Here is a 16,882-nt window from a genome sequence, read left to right as displayed (position 1 = left end):
TATTCACTTTGGTGGCAAGAACAGGAAGGCAGACTACTACCTCAATGGAATCGATTTATGTAAAGGGGCAGTACAGAGAGATCTGGGTGTTCTTGTACACCAGTCAATGAAGGTAAGCATGCAGGTACAGCAGGTAGTGAAGAAGGCTAATAGCATGCTGGCCTTCATAACAAGAGGGATTGAGAATAGAAGCAAATAGGTTCTTCTGCAGCTGTACAGGGCCCTGGTGAGACCACACCTGGAGTATTGTGTGCAGTTCTGGTCTCCAAATTTGAGGAAAGACATTCTGGCTATTGAGGGAGTGCAGCGTAGGTTCACGAGGTCAATTCCTGGAATGGCAGGACTAACTTATGTTGAAAGATCGGAGCGACTGGGCTTGTATGCCCTGAGTTTAGAAGACTGAAAGGGGATCTGATTGAGACGTATAAGATTATTAAAGGATTGGACACTCTGGAGGCAGGAAACATGTTTCCGCTGATGGGTGAGTCCCGAACCAGAGGACACAGCTTAAAAATAAGGGGTAGGCCATTTAGGGCAGAGATGAGGAGAAACCTCTTCACCCAGAGTGTGGTGGGTGTGTGAAATGCTCTGCCCCAGAAGGCAGTGGAGGCCCAGTCTCTGGATTCGTTTAAGAAAGAGTTGGATAGAGCTCTGAAGGATAGTGGAATCAAGGGTTATGGAGATAAGGCAGGAACAGGATACTGATTAAGGATGATCAGCCATGATCATAATGAATGGTGGTGCAGGCTTGAAGGGCAGAATGGCCTACTCTGCACCTATTGTCTATTGTCTATTCTTTCAACGAGTAAGTGGTCTTTCAATATTCAAGTCATGAGAAACCTGGTATAAGATCATATGACTTAAATAGGCCATTCAATCATTAAGTGAACTCTGCCATTCAATGAGATAATCCTTTACTGCCCGTCTGCCTTTTCCCAAAAGCCTTGATCCCCTTTCTGCCTAAAAGTCTGTCTATCTGAGCCTTGAATATGCTTAGCCTCATCAGCCCTCTATGGTAAAGAATTATTCAAATGTCTTTTAAATGTTGTAACTCGGCCTCTATCCACCACTTCCTCTGCAAGTTCATTCTGCCCACAAACCACTGTGTGAAAAAAAAGTTGCCCCTTGTCTTTTTGAAATCTTTCTTGTCTCAACTTACAAATATACCCCCTAGTTTTGAACTTGTCCACCTTCGAGAAAAGATTTTGCTGTTCACTTTATCTATGCTCCTCATGATTTATCCATATCAGCTACTGCAACTCAAACACAACTCATTATTGTGTGCCACTTAAAAATGCACTGTGTCGCTTTCGCACAGACTTGTGACTGGTTTGTCATGTGGCAAGCATATTGGACAACAGTGCTCTGCTGGGTAGGAAAGGCTAATCATTGAGTTGCTTCCTTGCATTTGGAGTGCTCCTTTGAACAGAGAATTGTACAGCTAAAACAAAATAATAATTTGGACCTGATTCCAGGAGAGGAGCAGAATGACAGAGACCTAACACCTGGATTGAAATATAATTGGAGGTTGCTTTGTGTGTTGGATTCAGGTGACATGTTCATTGAATTTAGGAACACTTCTATGAAGATCCTGGGATATGTAGACTGGGTGGATTAGCCATGGTAAATAGGGGATTACAGGATGTGATCAGGGGATGGGTCTGGGAGAGTGGTCTTTGGAGGTTTGGTACGGACTCGATGGGCCAAATGGCCTACTTTCACTTTGTAGGTGTTTAGTGGTTCTATATTAAAGACCTCAGTATAATTGGGCTTTGTGATTGCGAGTTACGTTTAGAACTGACATTTTATATTCCTACCCCTGAACCTGGTTGATGTTTGTACTTCTGAAGGTCAGCCGTTTCCATTAATAATCTCCTTTTACATGAAAGCCCCTCTTGCTGTTTTTATACCTGTCATTCAAATTCCCGACTGTTGTATCATGTTTGAGGTTTTGAGTTTCTTTTGCTTAGGCCATGCAAGTTAAAGTTATCAAATAAAATATAATAGCTATCTTACATTTATGGATTTTGACATTAGGAAAAGAATGCAATGAAACTGTCAAAATATTGAGCCTTGAACACCAACTGGGAAAGTGCCACACACAGCAGTAGGATAATGAAGACAAATAAATGGTGTCTTGCGGGTGCTGACAGAAGAAAGCGAGATTCACAATGTCTTTAGACGTAATTCACTTCTTCATTATGCATTTAAGTTGGGCTTTATACTTCCAGCACATACATAAGAATTAGTCATTCTTTGGGTTGCTCAATGAAGAGTGCTTTTTAATACAATGTGTGTTGGCTTTCTGAGCTTGCAGTGGTGTGATGATTATATCTCAGTTGAGGAATGCAATTTGGAATATTGGTAGCAATGTGTCTCGACCTGTCAGCATGTCACCGAGTGTTTATGATTGGAGTGCTTGATTGCTATTAAGGTTGACATAGGATTCTTTATCAAGATACGAAATGGAACTAAAATATTTGATTGAAAAGCTGAGTTTCTCCCTCATTTATGTTCACATTAGGAAGCTCAGACTCCAACAATAATGCAACATTGAAAGTGGAGTCGCAGGTAGACGGTAGTGAAGAAGACATTTGGTACACTCGACTTTATTGGTCAGCGCATTGACGATAAGAGTTGGGAGGTCATGTTGAGACTTTACAGGACATTGATTGGACCATTTTTAGAATACTGCTTTAAATTCTGGTCTCCTTGCTATGAGAAAGTTGCTGTTAAACTTGAAAGGGTTCAGACAAGATTTATAATGATGTTGCCAGGGTTGGAGGGTTTGAGCTATAGGGAGAGACTGAACAGGCTTAGGCTATTTTCTCTGGAGTGTCAGAGGCTGAGGGGTGACCTTGCAGAGGTTTCTAAAATCAGGATAGGTTGAATAGCTAAGTTCTTTTTTCCCAGGGTGGGGGAGTCCAAATCTCGAGGGCATAGGTTTAAGGTGAGAGGGGAAAGATTTAGAAGAGACATAAGGAGCAAAGTTTTCAAGCAGAGGGTGGTGCATGTATTGAATGAGCTGCTAGAGGAAGTGGTGGAGGATGGTACAATTACAACTTTTAAAAGGCATTTGGATGGGTCTATGAATAAGGGTTTAGAGGAATATGGGCCAAATGTGGCAAATGTATTGAGATTAATCCAGGATATCTGGTTGGCATGGACGAGATGGACCGAAGGGTCTGTTTCTATGCTGCATGGCTCTATAATTGTGAAGCAATAGATACACACAATCCATCTTTTATATCCTTCAAAATAACTACACAGCCATTAGATAATTGTTATTTAGCAAAACATAACATGACCAATTAATCTGTTGAAAGGGTTAAAAAAAAGGTGGTTTATGTTACATTTGAGTGCAGCTGGGTATCACCGCTTCTGAGAGTATATCCAAGAAAATTGCTTCTTAAAACACTTGATAAGCTGCTTAGAACAACCAACATCTCCGTGCAACGTGTTTGAAAAGTATAGGCTAGAACTCATCTATTAGGTAACTGAAGTTGTCTTTACCATGGATGTTAATTAAATGGATTAGAGAGAGTTGCAACAAATAGTCGAGAGTTTTTGTTAGGAAGCTGATGTTTTACTTCCACCCTCTTCACTTAATGAAGGCATTTAAACATATTACAACAATTCTCTGAACAGAAGTGCAATAAGTATGACTGATGTCTGATTATTAGAACCTGCCAAACCACAACGTTCCAAATTGTTTGGCATCTATTGTCAATAACAACACACCAGATTTTCTTCAGGATCTTTAGTCCTGATCAAAATACAGATGGCAGGAAAGGGTTTATCATACGGTCGTGCTATTTGGAGTTGTTTATTTACTCTGTAACTATTCCTATTTTTCAAACATTATTGATTAATCAAGCCCTTGTTTTTTTTTGGTTTAAGAATTCCTGGAGATCGGAAATCCACATTCCAAAAGTCTGCAAATGTCCAATTTTCACTATTACTTACCTTGTTAACAAAAATAATTATCTAGAAACAGTGTGAGATTACTCCTGCACTGAATCTCAACATTCAAAGAGCATTTACTACCAAATCAGACCCATTCCAATTTTTGTGATCCTGAGATTGTGAAACTTGAGTTGCTTCACCCTATGAATATACGCCTTTTTATTCTTTGCAATCTTAACAGATGCCTTCTGAAATTTCTTACAGCTAAGATCTATGGGCAGATCCCTACTTACCATGTAAGTGACACCCTCAAAACATTTAAATTCACCAGGCATGATCTACTCTTCATGTATCTGTACTGAATAGCTTTGGTCAACAGCTATTTTTCCAGCTGCTCTTTCATGTTAGATTCTAATAACTTTCATGTAATTCATGTATTTTATCCTCTGTCCCCTCCTTGTTTTAAATAATGGAGTGAGATTTGAAATATTTCAATCTGAAGGCAAATTTTTGAATTTAAAGGGTTTTGGAAAATTGTGCCAAACTTCCAAATTTATTTCCTGAGGAATATCCGATCTGAAAGATTTGTTTATTTTGTTTTCAATTATTTTCTTAATTGACTTTTTATTTACTTTGAGACTTGCAGTTAATCCAATTAAGACTGCCTCCCCTGCCACCATCCCTGGTTTGGCATTTTTAACTTTGTGTTGCTCCAGGTAAAACAGCACTTCCAATTTTACATATTGTGTTCGCTGATCACCGTGTGGTTTCATTTACCTTCGGGGAGAGCACACACCAATCAAGCGACCAGTTTGTGGAGTGAGGGGCAATGTTCTACAAGTATGATTCCAACCTTCCGACCTCCTGTGATTTTTACCTTTCTGTCTTCATCCTGTTATGTGGTGAGAATGAGGGTCACTGGATACCACTTCATTTTTTTGATTAGTCACTTCATATGTCTTCATGTCCTGATATAGCCTTCAGGATTCAATTTTGAGTTCATCAATATCAGATCATAATCTCTGCTCTATTTTCTAATTTACAGTCTTTCAAATTTCTGCTGTTGCTATTTAGGCTGCTTTTTTTTTGTTTGATTGCCATCAATTTTAGTCTGATTGCCCCTTTTGTTCTTTCACCTCTTTTGCTTCCTCCCTCTGATGAGGATTTTCTTTTGTTCTTTCTCATGGGAGGCCCTTCTCTGCTTCTCCACTTGCTTAAAGCTCGATTTTTGTTTTCCCCAATTCTTAAACAAAGCCATTGATCTGAAGCAGTAACAATATTTCTGCACAGGTACTGAGTGCATCCAGCATTTTTCTAGTTTTATTTCAGATTTTCACCATCTGCAGTGTTTTCTTTGATGATCATGTTTCTTTGCTGTCATCCTTAACCATTAGACAAGTCTGCCATTGCCTTCTTCCTCATTATCCTCTTGCATCTGACTATCTTTAATAGATCCACAGTTCCTTTTGCCACTCACTCTCCCTTTTCATATTTAAGAATACTTTGATTGTTGCATTTAATTGTTTTTCACTTTATTGTCCATCCAGAAATTATTTTCAGCCACATTCCTTGTTTGTACAAAAGTTACAGTTAAATGAGTAGTTATAATAAAACTACCCTCTTCCACAAGTCTGAAAACACTTCGAAAAAGATGTGAAAACTTGAAATTTAAATTAAAAAGCAGTCTAACACCCATGTGGCTGCAATGCAGTATACAGCAGTTTTAGCCCTTGCAAGTGTTTTTTTCAAATTCCCCTTTGGCAGATCTTAACTCTTTTATCAGTGGATTTTATAGCTCTCCCACCCTGTAGGATTTGCACTGCTTGCAGATTATCATTACTCAACTGTGGTTAATGTAAAGTAAACTCCAAGCCCTATCAACTGTAAAAACAAAGGATCGTTGACATCAACCAAGTACTGAAAATAGCTTTTGATAGATAAGCTGATGTAAAGTAGAGGATTGTTGCAAGGTATCAGGGCTTTACTTGCCTATCTGCCAAGCTCCAGTTGCCAGGTTACGTTATAAGAATATGATAAAATAGGATTTGTCTGGCATTCTCACTGTTCTGGATAATGAAAAACATGCAGGTTGAAAACATTTGGAAATCATTTTAAAGAAAAATGGTTAACCTAATGGCTTCATGCCTAATATTTGTTTTAAAACGTAATGACAGTTGGAATTTGGGTTACAAAATTGAAAAGTATGGAATACTAGACTGTTCAAAACCCCTAATCCTGCAGATCTGAGTTAATGCAATTCATGATAGTGAAACTGTGCGAAAGGTCTGGAATTTGTGTGATGTTAGTCCTTCATTTTTCATGATATGGGGAATCACTTTTAAAACCTTGGAGGTTACTGTGTCAACATAAAAATGTATCTTGCCGAAAAGAATAATATCAATTGATACAGAGGCAGCACTTCTCAACCTCCTGACTATCAAGAGCAATGTTAAGTCTCCTGTTCTAAAAGGATTTGGCATACAAGACTTCTCCCATGCTAGTTTTTATGGTGAAAATTCTACAACTGTTACAAATCTGAAGGAAAAGCAGAAAATGCATGAAATACCCAGCAAATGAGTGAGCACCTGTATATTGCCTGACATTCAGATATATAATCCTTCATTGACTCTGAGACAGAAAAGCATTTTCAGTTGTGTTGATAAAATTGGAAAAGTGAATAGGTAGTGAGGGAGAATCAACAGATATTATAATCCACAAAATGGACATCAAGTTTAAAACAAATAATTTAATGTAATCCATTCATTCAAAATATGCAATTGGTATAAGAGTTAAGTTTTCAACAATTTAGCAGAACTGGAAGCTATGTTCAAATGATAACTTAGAACTGGAATAAATTAGACTAAAGCAAACATTTCAAAATCAACCACTGGATGATGGGTAGCCATTTGAGGTCAACAGGGTTAAGGCTGATGATTGCAGAATGTGAGTTGTTTGGGGCAGAATGTGAGTGGTCGAGTTGGAGTTTGCAAGGGGTTAAGATAAGATGCCTGGCATTGGGTTTTGGGAAATTAAGACTGGTATTAAAAAAAGGTGACGGTGAGGATTCTGTAATAGTGAGATGAGGACTCAAGCCACTGATAATTTGGAGCTGGAAATCAGAGGTCTCGATTTTTGAAATACCTGAGAGATTTGAAACTCAATTCAGAATTAAACAGAACTCTGAAGTAGCTGATCGTGAGGCTCTGTAAGGAGAGATTGTCTTGAAGGCTGCAGGTAAGATCCTGAGAAGGGGCACAATTAGAGCCAACGAGCCTAATTGTAATACTTGACCAGGTCATTTTTGGTGCTCTGAAACAAATAAAAAAATCAAGTTGGGAGAATTTGCACAAGTAGTGGTACAAAAGTTTGTTGATGCTTCATTTAAAGAAACGCAGATTGAATGTGGATTGTAATTGGATAGCAAGTAGGAATCCATCAGACTCTTTGAAAGAGAGATTGTAGGAGGCTTGAAGGAGAGTTAAATAGTTGAGAAAGAGAAGTATTCCATGGGTCTCTTGGAGGTGAAACAAGTCTGAGAGCAGGGGGAAGATGAGAAAATTTAAGAGTCTTGTGGCATGTTATGGAGCTTGGTAGTTCAAACAAGAGATCTAGTTAGCTGAGCAGATAACCTCAACCTTGGACACAAATTCACAAACTCACAGCTGCCAGTGGAAATGAAAAGGGAAAGGCAGCAAGAAAGATCAAAGGGAACCATTTGCTGTGAAAGAGAATTTGAATTTGGTTTTTGGAAACAGTTTTTCAAAACATTTTATGATGGATTTCTATTGTAATAACATTGCTACTATTTCACTTTCATGTTTTCCCTTAATTATAGAGTACAGAATTAAAGAAACATTTACACTCTCATATATATATGTGTCCTCAGGCAATATTTAAAATATGCAAAAATGATTGACTAATCGCAGACGCCTTTCATTTAGGCTTTGGCAGTGCAGTTGTGTTGCGTGTTAAGGTTTTGTTTGATGTGCATACGTAATAGAGACTACAATGACACTGACTTGAATATAACATTCCCTGATTATGTCCCATTTCATACTCTGAATCTTACAGATCTAAATCTCTCTCTTTTGCTTTTAAATGTCTTCCATCACATCTCTGACACCATGACTAAAATAATATTCCTCCTCTTGGATCATGATTTTGTTCTATTGGAGCATTTTTTGTTCTCCTTCTTACAGCACCATACCCTACCCTCTATAGCCTTAATTCACTTGTTGATTTGTCAGATGTGGATAAGAGAATTGTCTGGGAATGCTAATGCATTGGTTCTTCAGTGATTGGTTGCAATCATTATTCAGAAGTGCAGACAGGGAGCAGTAAGTTCTCCTCTCACTGTGCCAATCATTCTAACAACATCATATATGCTTCTCTATCAAATTGTAATGGTTTGTTTTGTTTTCTCTCTCTCTCTCTAGATGGTACTCACATCATTACTGCACTGTGTACATTGAGAGTGACCATCATCACAGAAGACATGCTAACAAACAGCATTACTGTGCGTTTGGAGAACATGTCCCAGGATAAGTTTCTGTCTCCACTGCTGTCGCTTTTTGTGGAAGGAGTCGCTGCTGTGTTGTCCACAACCAAAGATGACATTTTTATTTTTAATATTCAAAATGACACTGATGTTAGTGCAAACATTCTGAATGTGAGTTTCTCTGCATTGCTGCCAGGTGGAGTAAGAAATCAATACTACCCTTCAGAGGATCTGCAGGAACAAATTTACCTCAACAGGACGTTGCTGACCACCATCTCCACTCAGAGAGTCCTTCCCTTTGATGACAATATCTGCCTGAGAGAGCCCTGTGAAAATTACATGAAATGTGTTTCTGTGCTGAAGTTTGACAGTTCAGCTCCTTTTATTTCATCCGACACTGTCTTATTCCGACCTATTCATCCCATCAATGGACTGCGTTGCAGGTGTCCTCCTGGATTTACTGGAGATTATTGTGAAACAGAGATTGACCTTTGTTATTCAAATCCATGTGGTAGCCATGGTCTCTGCCGAAGCAGGGAGGGAGGCTATAACTGTGAATGTCGTGAAGACTATACAGGTAAGTGTCTCTCTCTATTTGAAATGTATTTATTTAAGATGAAGACCTGATTCTGCTTTAGAATAGATTGCTATATGAATTTTTCAATCTGTACACCAAAACAAAGTAATATAAAAGGTCAAAATTATGAAATAAAACCAGAAATTTCTGGAAAAAGTTGGTAGATCAAGCAGCATCTGTGGGAAAGAAGCAAAGTTCAGGTCAATGAACTTTAATCAGAATGGGAAAATGTTACCACTGTAAATTGTTTTAAACAAATACAGAAGCCATATACCCAAGATAGGCAACGTTCAGGCTCCTGAGCATGGGGCTCGTCCATTCCATCTGCTTTTCCTTTTTCCTCCTTTTTTACTTACTTTTTTTTTACTTTTTGCTCCTAATTACCCTCTGGTGAAGAGCTCAGTCACAGTGGCATTGGTAGTGATGGGATTGATTTAAAGAAGGTGGGAGAAGATAGGAAGACAGCTTTGATGGGGTCCGAAATGAGACTTTTGATGGGAGCTTCAGAGGCAGCTTTAGCAGTGTCAGCATTGTGAGCCCGAGTCCTAGTGGCGGCTTCATCAGTGGCTACGTTGTGAGTCCCCATCAGGACTCTGGCGATGCTGTGGTGATTGCTGAGTGAGACTCTGCAGCAAGGTGTGGCTGCAGCAATAGAACAGAAATCCTGTTGGCGTGGCAACGAGGCAGTGATAGTGGCAGTTTTATGGGCCTGGAGCGAGATTCCTGTCAGCAATGGCAGTGGGTAAAGAACAAAGTTGAACAATTGTTCAACTTCAGATTGATACCAAAAAAGCTGTCAATGTTGAAAGCTAGGTATTTTGATCAGAAACCTTTTGAATAGTTCAAATTTTGAACGGTAGAGTTTTTTTAAAAATCAAGTCTTAATGAACATTTGTGGATGGATAGTTGGTCTTCACTTTCAGGTCTGACTTGTGTCTCAGTGGATCTAAAACCATGTAGTTGGAAATACACTTTTCCATTATCCTAACTGGGCCATTGGCTGATATCAGATATGGATGGATAGGAAAACCCTGCATTTATGTGGTGTGGCCTTTCACAAATGCTTCACAGTCAGCGAACTGCATTTTTAAAAAATGTAATAATTTGTTTGTAGAATCTTAGGAAACCAGTTTGCATAAAATACAGACCAGAAATAAATGACCAGAAAAGATTTTTTTTATTGATAGCAATTGAGATAAGTTTCCAGAGGGCAATTCGATAAGGTGCCACATAGGAATTTATTGTAGAAGATAGCAGCTTGGTGGTACCTGTATTGAGGGTAATGTATTCGGGTGGATTAAGGATTCATTAACAAACTGAAGAAGAATAGGGATTAATGGGTCTTTTTCAGGCTGGAAAGACTTCAGTAGTGGAGTGCCACAAGGATTATTCCTTGTGCCTGAATTATTTATTATTTGCATTCATGTTTTGGAGGAGAGGGCAAAGTGAAATGTACCCAATTTTGCCCCGATGCAGAAATAGGGCAGGTTGTGATTAAGATGTAAGGAATATGCAAGAGGGTATAGATATATACAGAGGGTATGGGTCAAGTGAGTGGGCAAAGACTTGGCAGATGGAGTTTAATTTAGCAAAATATGCTGTGCACCTTGCTGGGAAGGATCATTAGGCCGACTATTATTTAAATGAAGAGAGACTGTTTTCAAAAAGAGTGCAGCAGGATCTGGGTGCTCTTGTGCATGATCACTAAAAAATAATTACTTGCTGAACCTGCATTTAAAGGTGGCAGGTGGAATTTTGACCTTTATTGCTAGAAGGCTAAAGTTTAAAAATAGAAAGTTTTATTGTCTTGAAGACATCATTTTGTTGTAAAGCTAGATGGAAATGCAATGGGTACATGCCTCTTTGACAATGTTAACCTAATGTTATTCATTGTTTTAGCATACAGTTACACTAGATGACAGATTTGTCTGACATGAAAGCCTTTTTCTGACCAGTATTTGGAGCTCCGTCATCTTCAATTGCAGTGTTTGGATCTAATTTATCAGCTGGCCTTGCTTGTCTGCGACAAGGTCATCTCACTGAGCTTACATCACCGATAAGTAGATATTGATCAGAATACTGCCAACAAAAAGGACAATCAAACCTTTAATCCAGAAGCGGTGGTAAGGAAAATTCATGATTTCTTTAATTTTGAATTTTCCATTGTTTCTGACAGTATTTAGAAAGGAATTCTGTAAAGGGATTGCATCAATTGTGAAGATGAAGATCTGGACCCCTCCCCAGTGGGGTTGGGAGTGGTCGGGGGAGTGCGGTTGGGGGGGGGGGGGGGTGGAGGTGTTAGATCTTCAAGGAATCTACTGTTCTTGGAAAGTAAATACAGATCCTCTGACTCAGCAAACCTTAACTTGGAAGCTGTGCTGCAGGAAGGAAGTTGACATGCATCGCTCTATGGCTGACTGGGAGACTGGAGAGCTGCAGACAAAATGAACTCTTGGATGGACTATGCCAGTGGGCTAAAAAGGTTGAATTGCTGGGAAACGTTGAGCAGCTGAATGATTTCCGAAAAGGTTGACTTGTTGAACCAAGAACTCTGGAAAGCTACAGCATCAGGATTTTCACAACTTGAGGGAGCAAGCTGGTAGAAACATGGCTAATGATAATTGTGCCCATGAAACTCTGGTGAAAGCTGCTGTTGGATAGTCTGCTTGCCTGCCCTGTTGAATAAAGAGCAACATATTCTGGAATTGTGCATCAATATGATGGCACATGTCAGTGGAGAGTGAGGCAGGTGCTTGTTTTGAGCAAGGCCTATCGATGTTCTGTTAACTACAGTGACATTTATCCTTCCATTTAAAAGATTTGCTGGACAACTTGTGTTCCATTTATGTTGCTTCTTACTTGCATTAAAGTACAAAAAGTGAAATCTTGGTAATGTCTTTGTGATGGGGAGGTAATTTGATAAATTTGATTATGTTGGTTTACAGTTTTCTCTGGAATCATAGCACAAGCACTTTGTATCAATGTAGATGGGACTGAATTGTATTGGGAGCAGTAAAGTATTGAAATAATACAATAGTAGAATGACCAAATAAAAGGAAACTGTAAATAAAAGTTAATTAGGCTAAAGTGCTTGAACCTGATCACTTAAGTTGAAGGATTTGAAGGTGGAAAAGTGCAGTTTTGGTATTTTGGGATTTTATTGAGAAGATGAAGATAAATGGCCAATGCAGTGTCTGTATTTAGAGGGATGGTGAACTAATCTGATTCATTATAGACCAAAGTAGTGTAGGTTGAGAATATGTTTGAAACTTTCTTTCATGACTAAATCAGTAATATCTTGATTAACATTACAGGTTTAAGAAATAAGATTGTTCTTACAAACCCGAGAGTTGTTTGAGTTGATGTGCTTGATAAATATGGTCTAGCTTTTGACAAGTTGCAAGACATTAATTGATAAGATTAATTGAGATTAATGAGAAGATAATAAATGAAATCAAAGAGTGGTTAGAAGGGACAAATTCAAGTAGCAGTTAAGGTCAGCTTCTCTATGTTTGGGAAAAGGGTCCTGGTCTGGGACTGCTTCTGTTTGCTGTGTATGTAAGTGGTTTGGATCAAGAGCAAAAGAGAGTTGAGTCTATATTTGTAGAAAACACAGAAGTAGAAGGCATTTTAAGTAATTCTGTGGACCACAGGAACCGGTAAAGTGACAAGAGTTCAAAAAATCCCAACTACACTTTGAGCAGGGAATAGTGACGTGATGTAAAAGAGCAGAGAGATTTGAGAGCTGAGGTTGACAAGCTATTAAAAGCAGCATTTCAAGTGGATAAAGCCATTATGAAAACAAACAACAAATGGAATACTGTTTCTGGCAAGAGGCGCAGAACATAAAAGTCAAAATGTACTTTGTGAACGGTTTTGTAAGCTACAGCAAGAGTACCGCATGCAGTTTTGGGCACACACCTTTGGAGGATGTTGATCTGAGGCTTGAGAAATCTACAGAGGAAGATTACTAGCACAGTATTACATTGCATGAGAAAATACAAGCATGAAAATAGCCCTGAAGCATTTGGGTCCATTTAATTAGAGCAGAGGGCATTCTGAGGTGATTTACAGCGATATTTAAAATGATGACAAAATGTTACAGCATGAATAGAAAACTCGTTTTAGGGGTTAATAAGACATGGATGTAAGATGAAATATGAGAGATTTGGGACAGAGAGCAGAGAATATTTATCAGTACGCTGCAGTTACATTAGCAAGAGTTAGTGATTGAAGCAGATTCCATGTCAACATTTAGGAATAGGGAAGGTAAGAAGTTGAAGAAAAGGAAAAAAAACCTGACAGGTGTACAAGTGTGGAGAAAAATAATTGTTAACTTCAAATGGTTAAATCAAACAGGCAATTTTCATATTGTAATGCCCATGTCATTCTCTGCAACTACTGCTGGGAAGAAGCAGTTAGAGGTTTTCAAAGTAAATGAATGTTTTGTTAAAAGGCTAAACCCAGGTGAAATATGATGATACGAAGATATGAAAATATGAAAAAGGCTGGAAAAGTCACCTTAAGATAAAAAAACATAAAGCAATTGCAAAGTAGAAGGCAGTGAAGTCAAGTAACTCACAAAAAGTAGAAACTGGCAAGAAAATAGGAGAATGGCCATAGTCAGAATTTGCTGGTCAGTTTTCAAATAAAAAGTTACACTGAAGCCAGAAGTATTGTACTTGAAGTTTATTTTGAGCTTGTTTGGAATATTGTAGAAGGCCAGAGGCATTGAGGTGAGACCGGAGATGGATGGAGGAGTTGAAATGGTGAGAAACAGGGATAATATTAATGCACAGAATGGAATATTCAGCAAGCAATTACTTGTCTACATTTCCCAATAGTGAGTAAACCTTTGGGTGGGGGCTGTGTGGGGAGAGGGGGGGATTTGGAGTTAAGCAATTCTGAGCATTCTTGTGAAACCACTCGAATTTTGTTTTGTAGAATTTGTTTCCCCTTGTTATGGGGCCAACTGCATTTGCAGCTCCTCTTGCATCCTGAATTTCATTTGCATTTTGATAAGCTGTCTGTAGCTACCCCAAGTGCAGTAATAAATAAAACCCAAGTGATTGTGCAATTCATTTGAAGCTGCCCATCATTCCCTCCTTGATGCTGTTAACTGAACAGCAAAATACATTTGTAACAAAAACACAACTTCACAAACAGCCTTGCATTTGTTTAAAAAAAAATCTATTGAGAAGTGGACAGGAAGTGCCAAGTGACTGTCAACTATTTGATAAATTCCCTCCATGTGATGATAGGTGAGGGTATAATTCAGTGTAACATAATCTCCAATCTTTCCCTCTTACTGCCTCCATATCCAGCAAACTCTCTGCTTCCTGTGCACAGCAATTACACTGCTTTTCTTCCTTCTTGCTGACTTTTCCATAAGCTAATTATTTATAATATCTTCAGGTGATGATAGTTGACTTGTCTTCATATGTCTAGGTTTGCCAACATGAAAGGATTTACATATTTGACAATCATCTACGAAATTGGATTATACAACAATTAGCTAATTACATTTGGAACTGGCCTGGTTTCCTTTTCTAGAGAGTCAATCTGAAAGGAGACAACCTAATGGTTACGTTTATATAAGCCAAGAAGAAGGTAACTGTGTGAAATTTATACAAATGGTGCTGATAAAGTCAATAATTGAATCTTTAAGATGCCTCCACATAAAGATGTGTTGTCTGAGACTATGACTTTGAACTGGTGAGAGAAGTTGGAGAAAGTGACCCAAAATGATCATGTGTGTTTTGACCTTCAGAAATGACCGATTTACATAATGATTTTTTTATAGTAGTAGTATTAACATTTAAAAGGAGATTATTTGCTAAAGAAGGTATACAGATAGGCAATGATGACAGGATCCCAGTTATATGTTACTGCAATTTCAGTTTTTTTCAGATAGATGGTATGTGATAATAGATCATATCAAAGCACATCATCAGGATACTCACACAGAATATTCTCTTGGAGGATATTAGTCGGTTTCTGCCTCCCACTCCTGACAAAAATATTTTGTCTATTTTGTTAGGCCAGTGTTCTTTTAAATTGTTTTAATCCGATGACAAACGTCTTATTGAGGAGTTTCATCTTTGGTCAAGACACAAGAATTCATTTATGGAAAACATTTTGTCAAATACAATCTTGTCGAAGGACAAATGCATTTGTCAAGGTGCACAGCTTTGCTGGTGGTGCTTACTTTCAATTTTGTAGACCGTGGATGGGCTTAAGTTGGATGGGCTAGTGAATTGGTTACTTTCCCATAAAAGGAAGACGATTGGTGAAATTATCAGTCTTGTTTGTGGGAGCTTGCTGGCTGCAATTTGGCTGCTACATTTGCTGAATTACAAAAAGGTCAACATTTTACAAATACTTCAGTTGACTGTCAAAGACTTTCCTGTGAATATTCAGTGTTTGCGAAAGACATACATCAATGGAAATTGTTCTTCACCGAAGAAAAATACTATCTGTGGTCTTGTTCCTATGGGAAGGATGTTGTAGAACTTGAAAGGATTCAGAAAAGATTTACAAGGATGTTGCCAGGGTTGGAGGATTTGAGCTGTAGGGAGAGACCATATAGATTGGGGCTGTTTTCCCTGGAGCGTCAAAGGCTGATGGGTGACCTCATAGCAGTTTATAAAATCATGATGGGCATGGATAGGATAAATAGACAAAGTCTCTTCCCTGGGATGGGGGAGTCTAGGACTACAAGCATAGTTTTAGAGTGAGAGGGGAAAGATACAAAAGGGATATAAGGGGCAACTTTTTCACACAGGGGGTGGTGCACGTGTGGAATGAGCTGCCAGAGGAAGTGGTGGAGGCTTGTACAATTGCAACATTTAATAGGCATCTGGATTGGTATATGAATAGGGAGGGTTTAGAGAGCTATGGGCCAAGTGCTGGCAAATGGGACTAGATTAGGTTGGGATATCTGGTCGGCATGGACTAGTTGGACCAAAGTGTCTGTTTCCGTGCTGTACATCTCTAACATTCCGTGACTCTGTGGCCTGCTTGATTTATAAAGGAAGATCATTATAAGCAATTTGATTTGTTTCGGTTTAATTCAGCCATATCCCCAGAATTGCGATTATAACTCAAACAATTCCAAGATTTTCCTGACTCAGAATTCCATTTGATGTTTTCATCACTCTCTTAAAAATAAGTTGTTGACATTAGTTATGAATTGTTGTTTCTGTATCTATCTGCCTTTGTGCAGTTCAAAAATCTTTGTTTGGTTTGTATCACTCTTGCAGACATTTTTCCCAAACTATTTCATACTTGATATACCTTTCTCAGATCATCTCTCTGATACTGAGCTTCAAAGCTGCAATATCTGTGTTAACAATAACAACTGAAGGAGTAAAATTTGAAGGGATATAGAGAAAGTTATTGTGGTTCTATTTGCCGCGCTGGGAATTTGTGTTGCAGAGTTTCGTCCCCTGTCTAGGTGACATCCTCAGTGCTTGGGAGCCTCCTGTGAGGCACTTCTGTGATGTTTCCTCTGGCATTTATAGTGGTTTGAATCTGCCGCTTCCGGTTGTCAGTTCCAGCTGTCCGTTGCAGTGACCGGTATATTGGGTCCAGGTCGATGTGCTTATTGATTGATCTGTGGATGAGTGCCATGCCTCTAGGAATTCTCTGGCTGTCCTATGTTTGGTTTGTCCTATAATAGTAGTGTTGTCCCAGTCGAATCTATGTTGCTTGTCATGAATTTGACTGGAAATGTGTTGCTGGAAAAGCGCAGCAGGTCAGGCAGCATCTAGGGAACAGGAGAATCGACGTTTCGGGCATTAGCCCTTCTTCAGGAATGAGGAAAGTTGGTCCAGCAGGCTAAGATAAAAAATATCTTTTATCTTAGCCTGCTGGACCAACTTTCCCCATTCCTGAAGAAG

At 38.8% G+C, this 16,882-nt stretch overlaps 1 protein-coding gene across 3 annotated transcripts in view; it reads left to right on the top strand.

Moving 5' to 3' along the window:
• Window positions 1-16,882, top strand: part of celsr1a (cadherin EGF LAG seven-pass G-type receptor 1a) — a 311,160-nt gene that overhangs the window by 152,999 nt on the left and 141,279 nt on the right. For all 3 annotated transcript variants that reach the window (XM_043713697.1, XM_043713696.1, XM_043713695.1), the window contains exon 3: window positions 8,343-8,981. In XM_043713697.1, the coding sequence (XP_043569632.1) occupies window positions 8,343-8,981 (639 nt within the window). The remainder of the gene's footprint in view (window positions 1-8,342; window positions 8,982-16,882) is intronic.

The sequence above is a fragment of the Chiloscyllium plagiosum genome, chromosome 23 (assembly GCF_004010195.1).
Source record: "Chiloscyllium plagiosum isolate BGI_BamShark_2017 chromosome 23, ASM401019v2, whole genome shotgun sequence".
Classification (NCBI taxonomy): domain Eukaryota; kingdom Metazoa; phylum Chordata; class Chondrichthyes; order Orectolobiformes; family Hemiscylliidae; genus Chiloscyllium; species Chiloscyllium plagiosum.
Note: the sequence above shows the minus strand (reverse complement) of the source record. Positions and strands in the feature narration are given on the sequence as shown.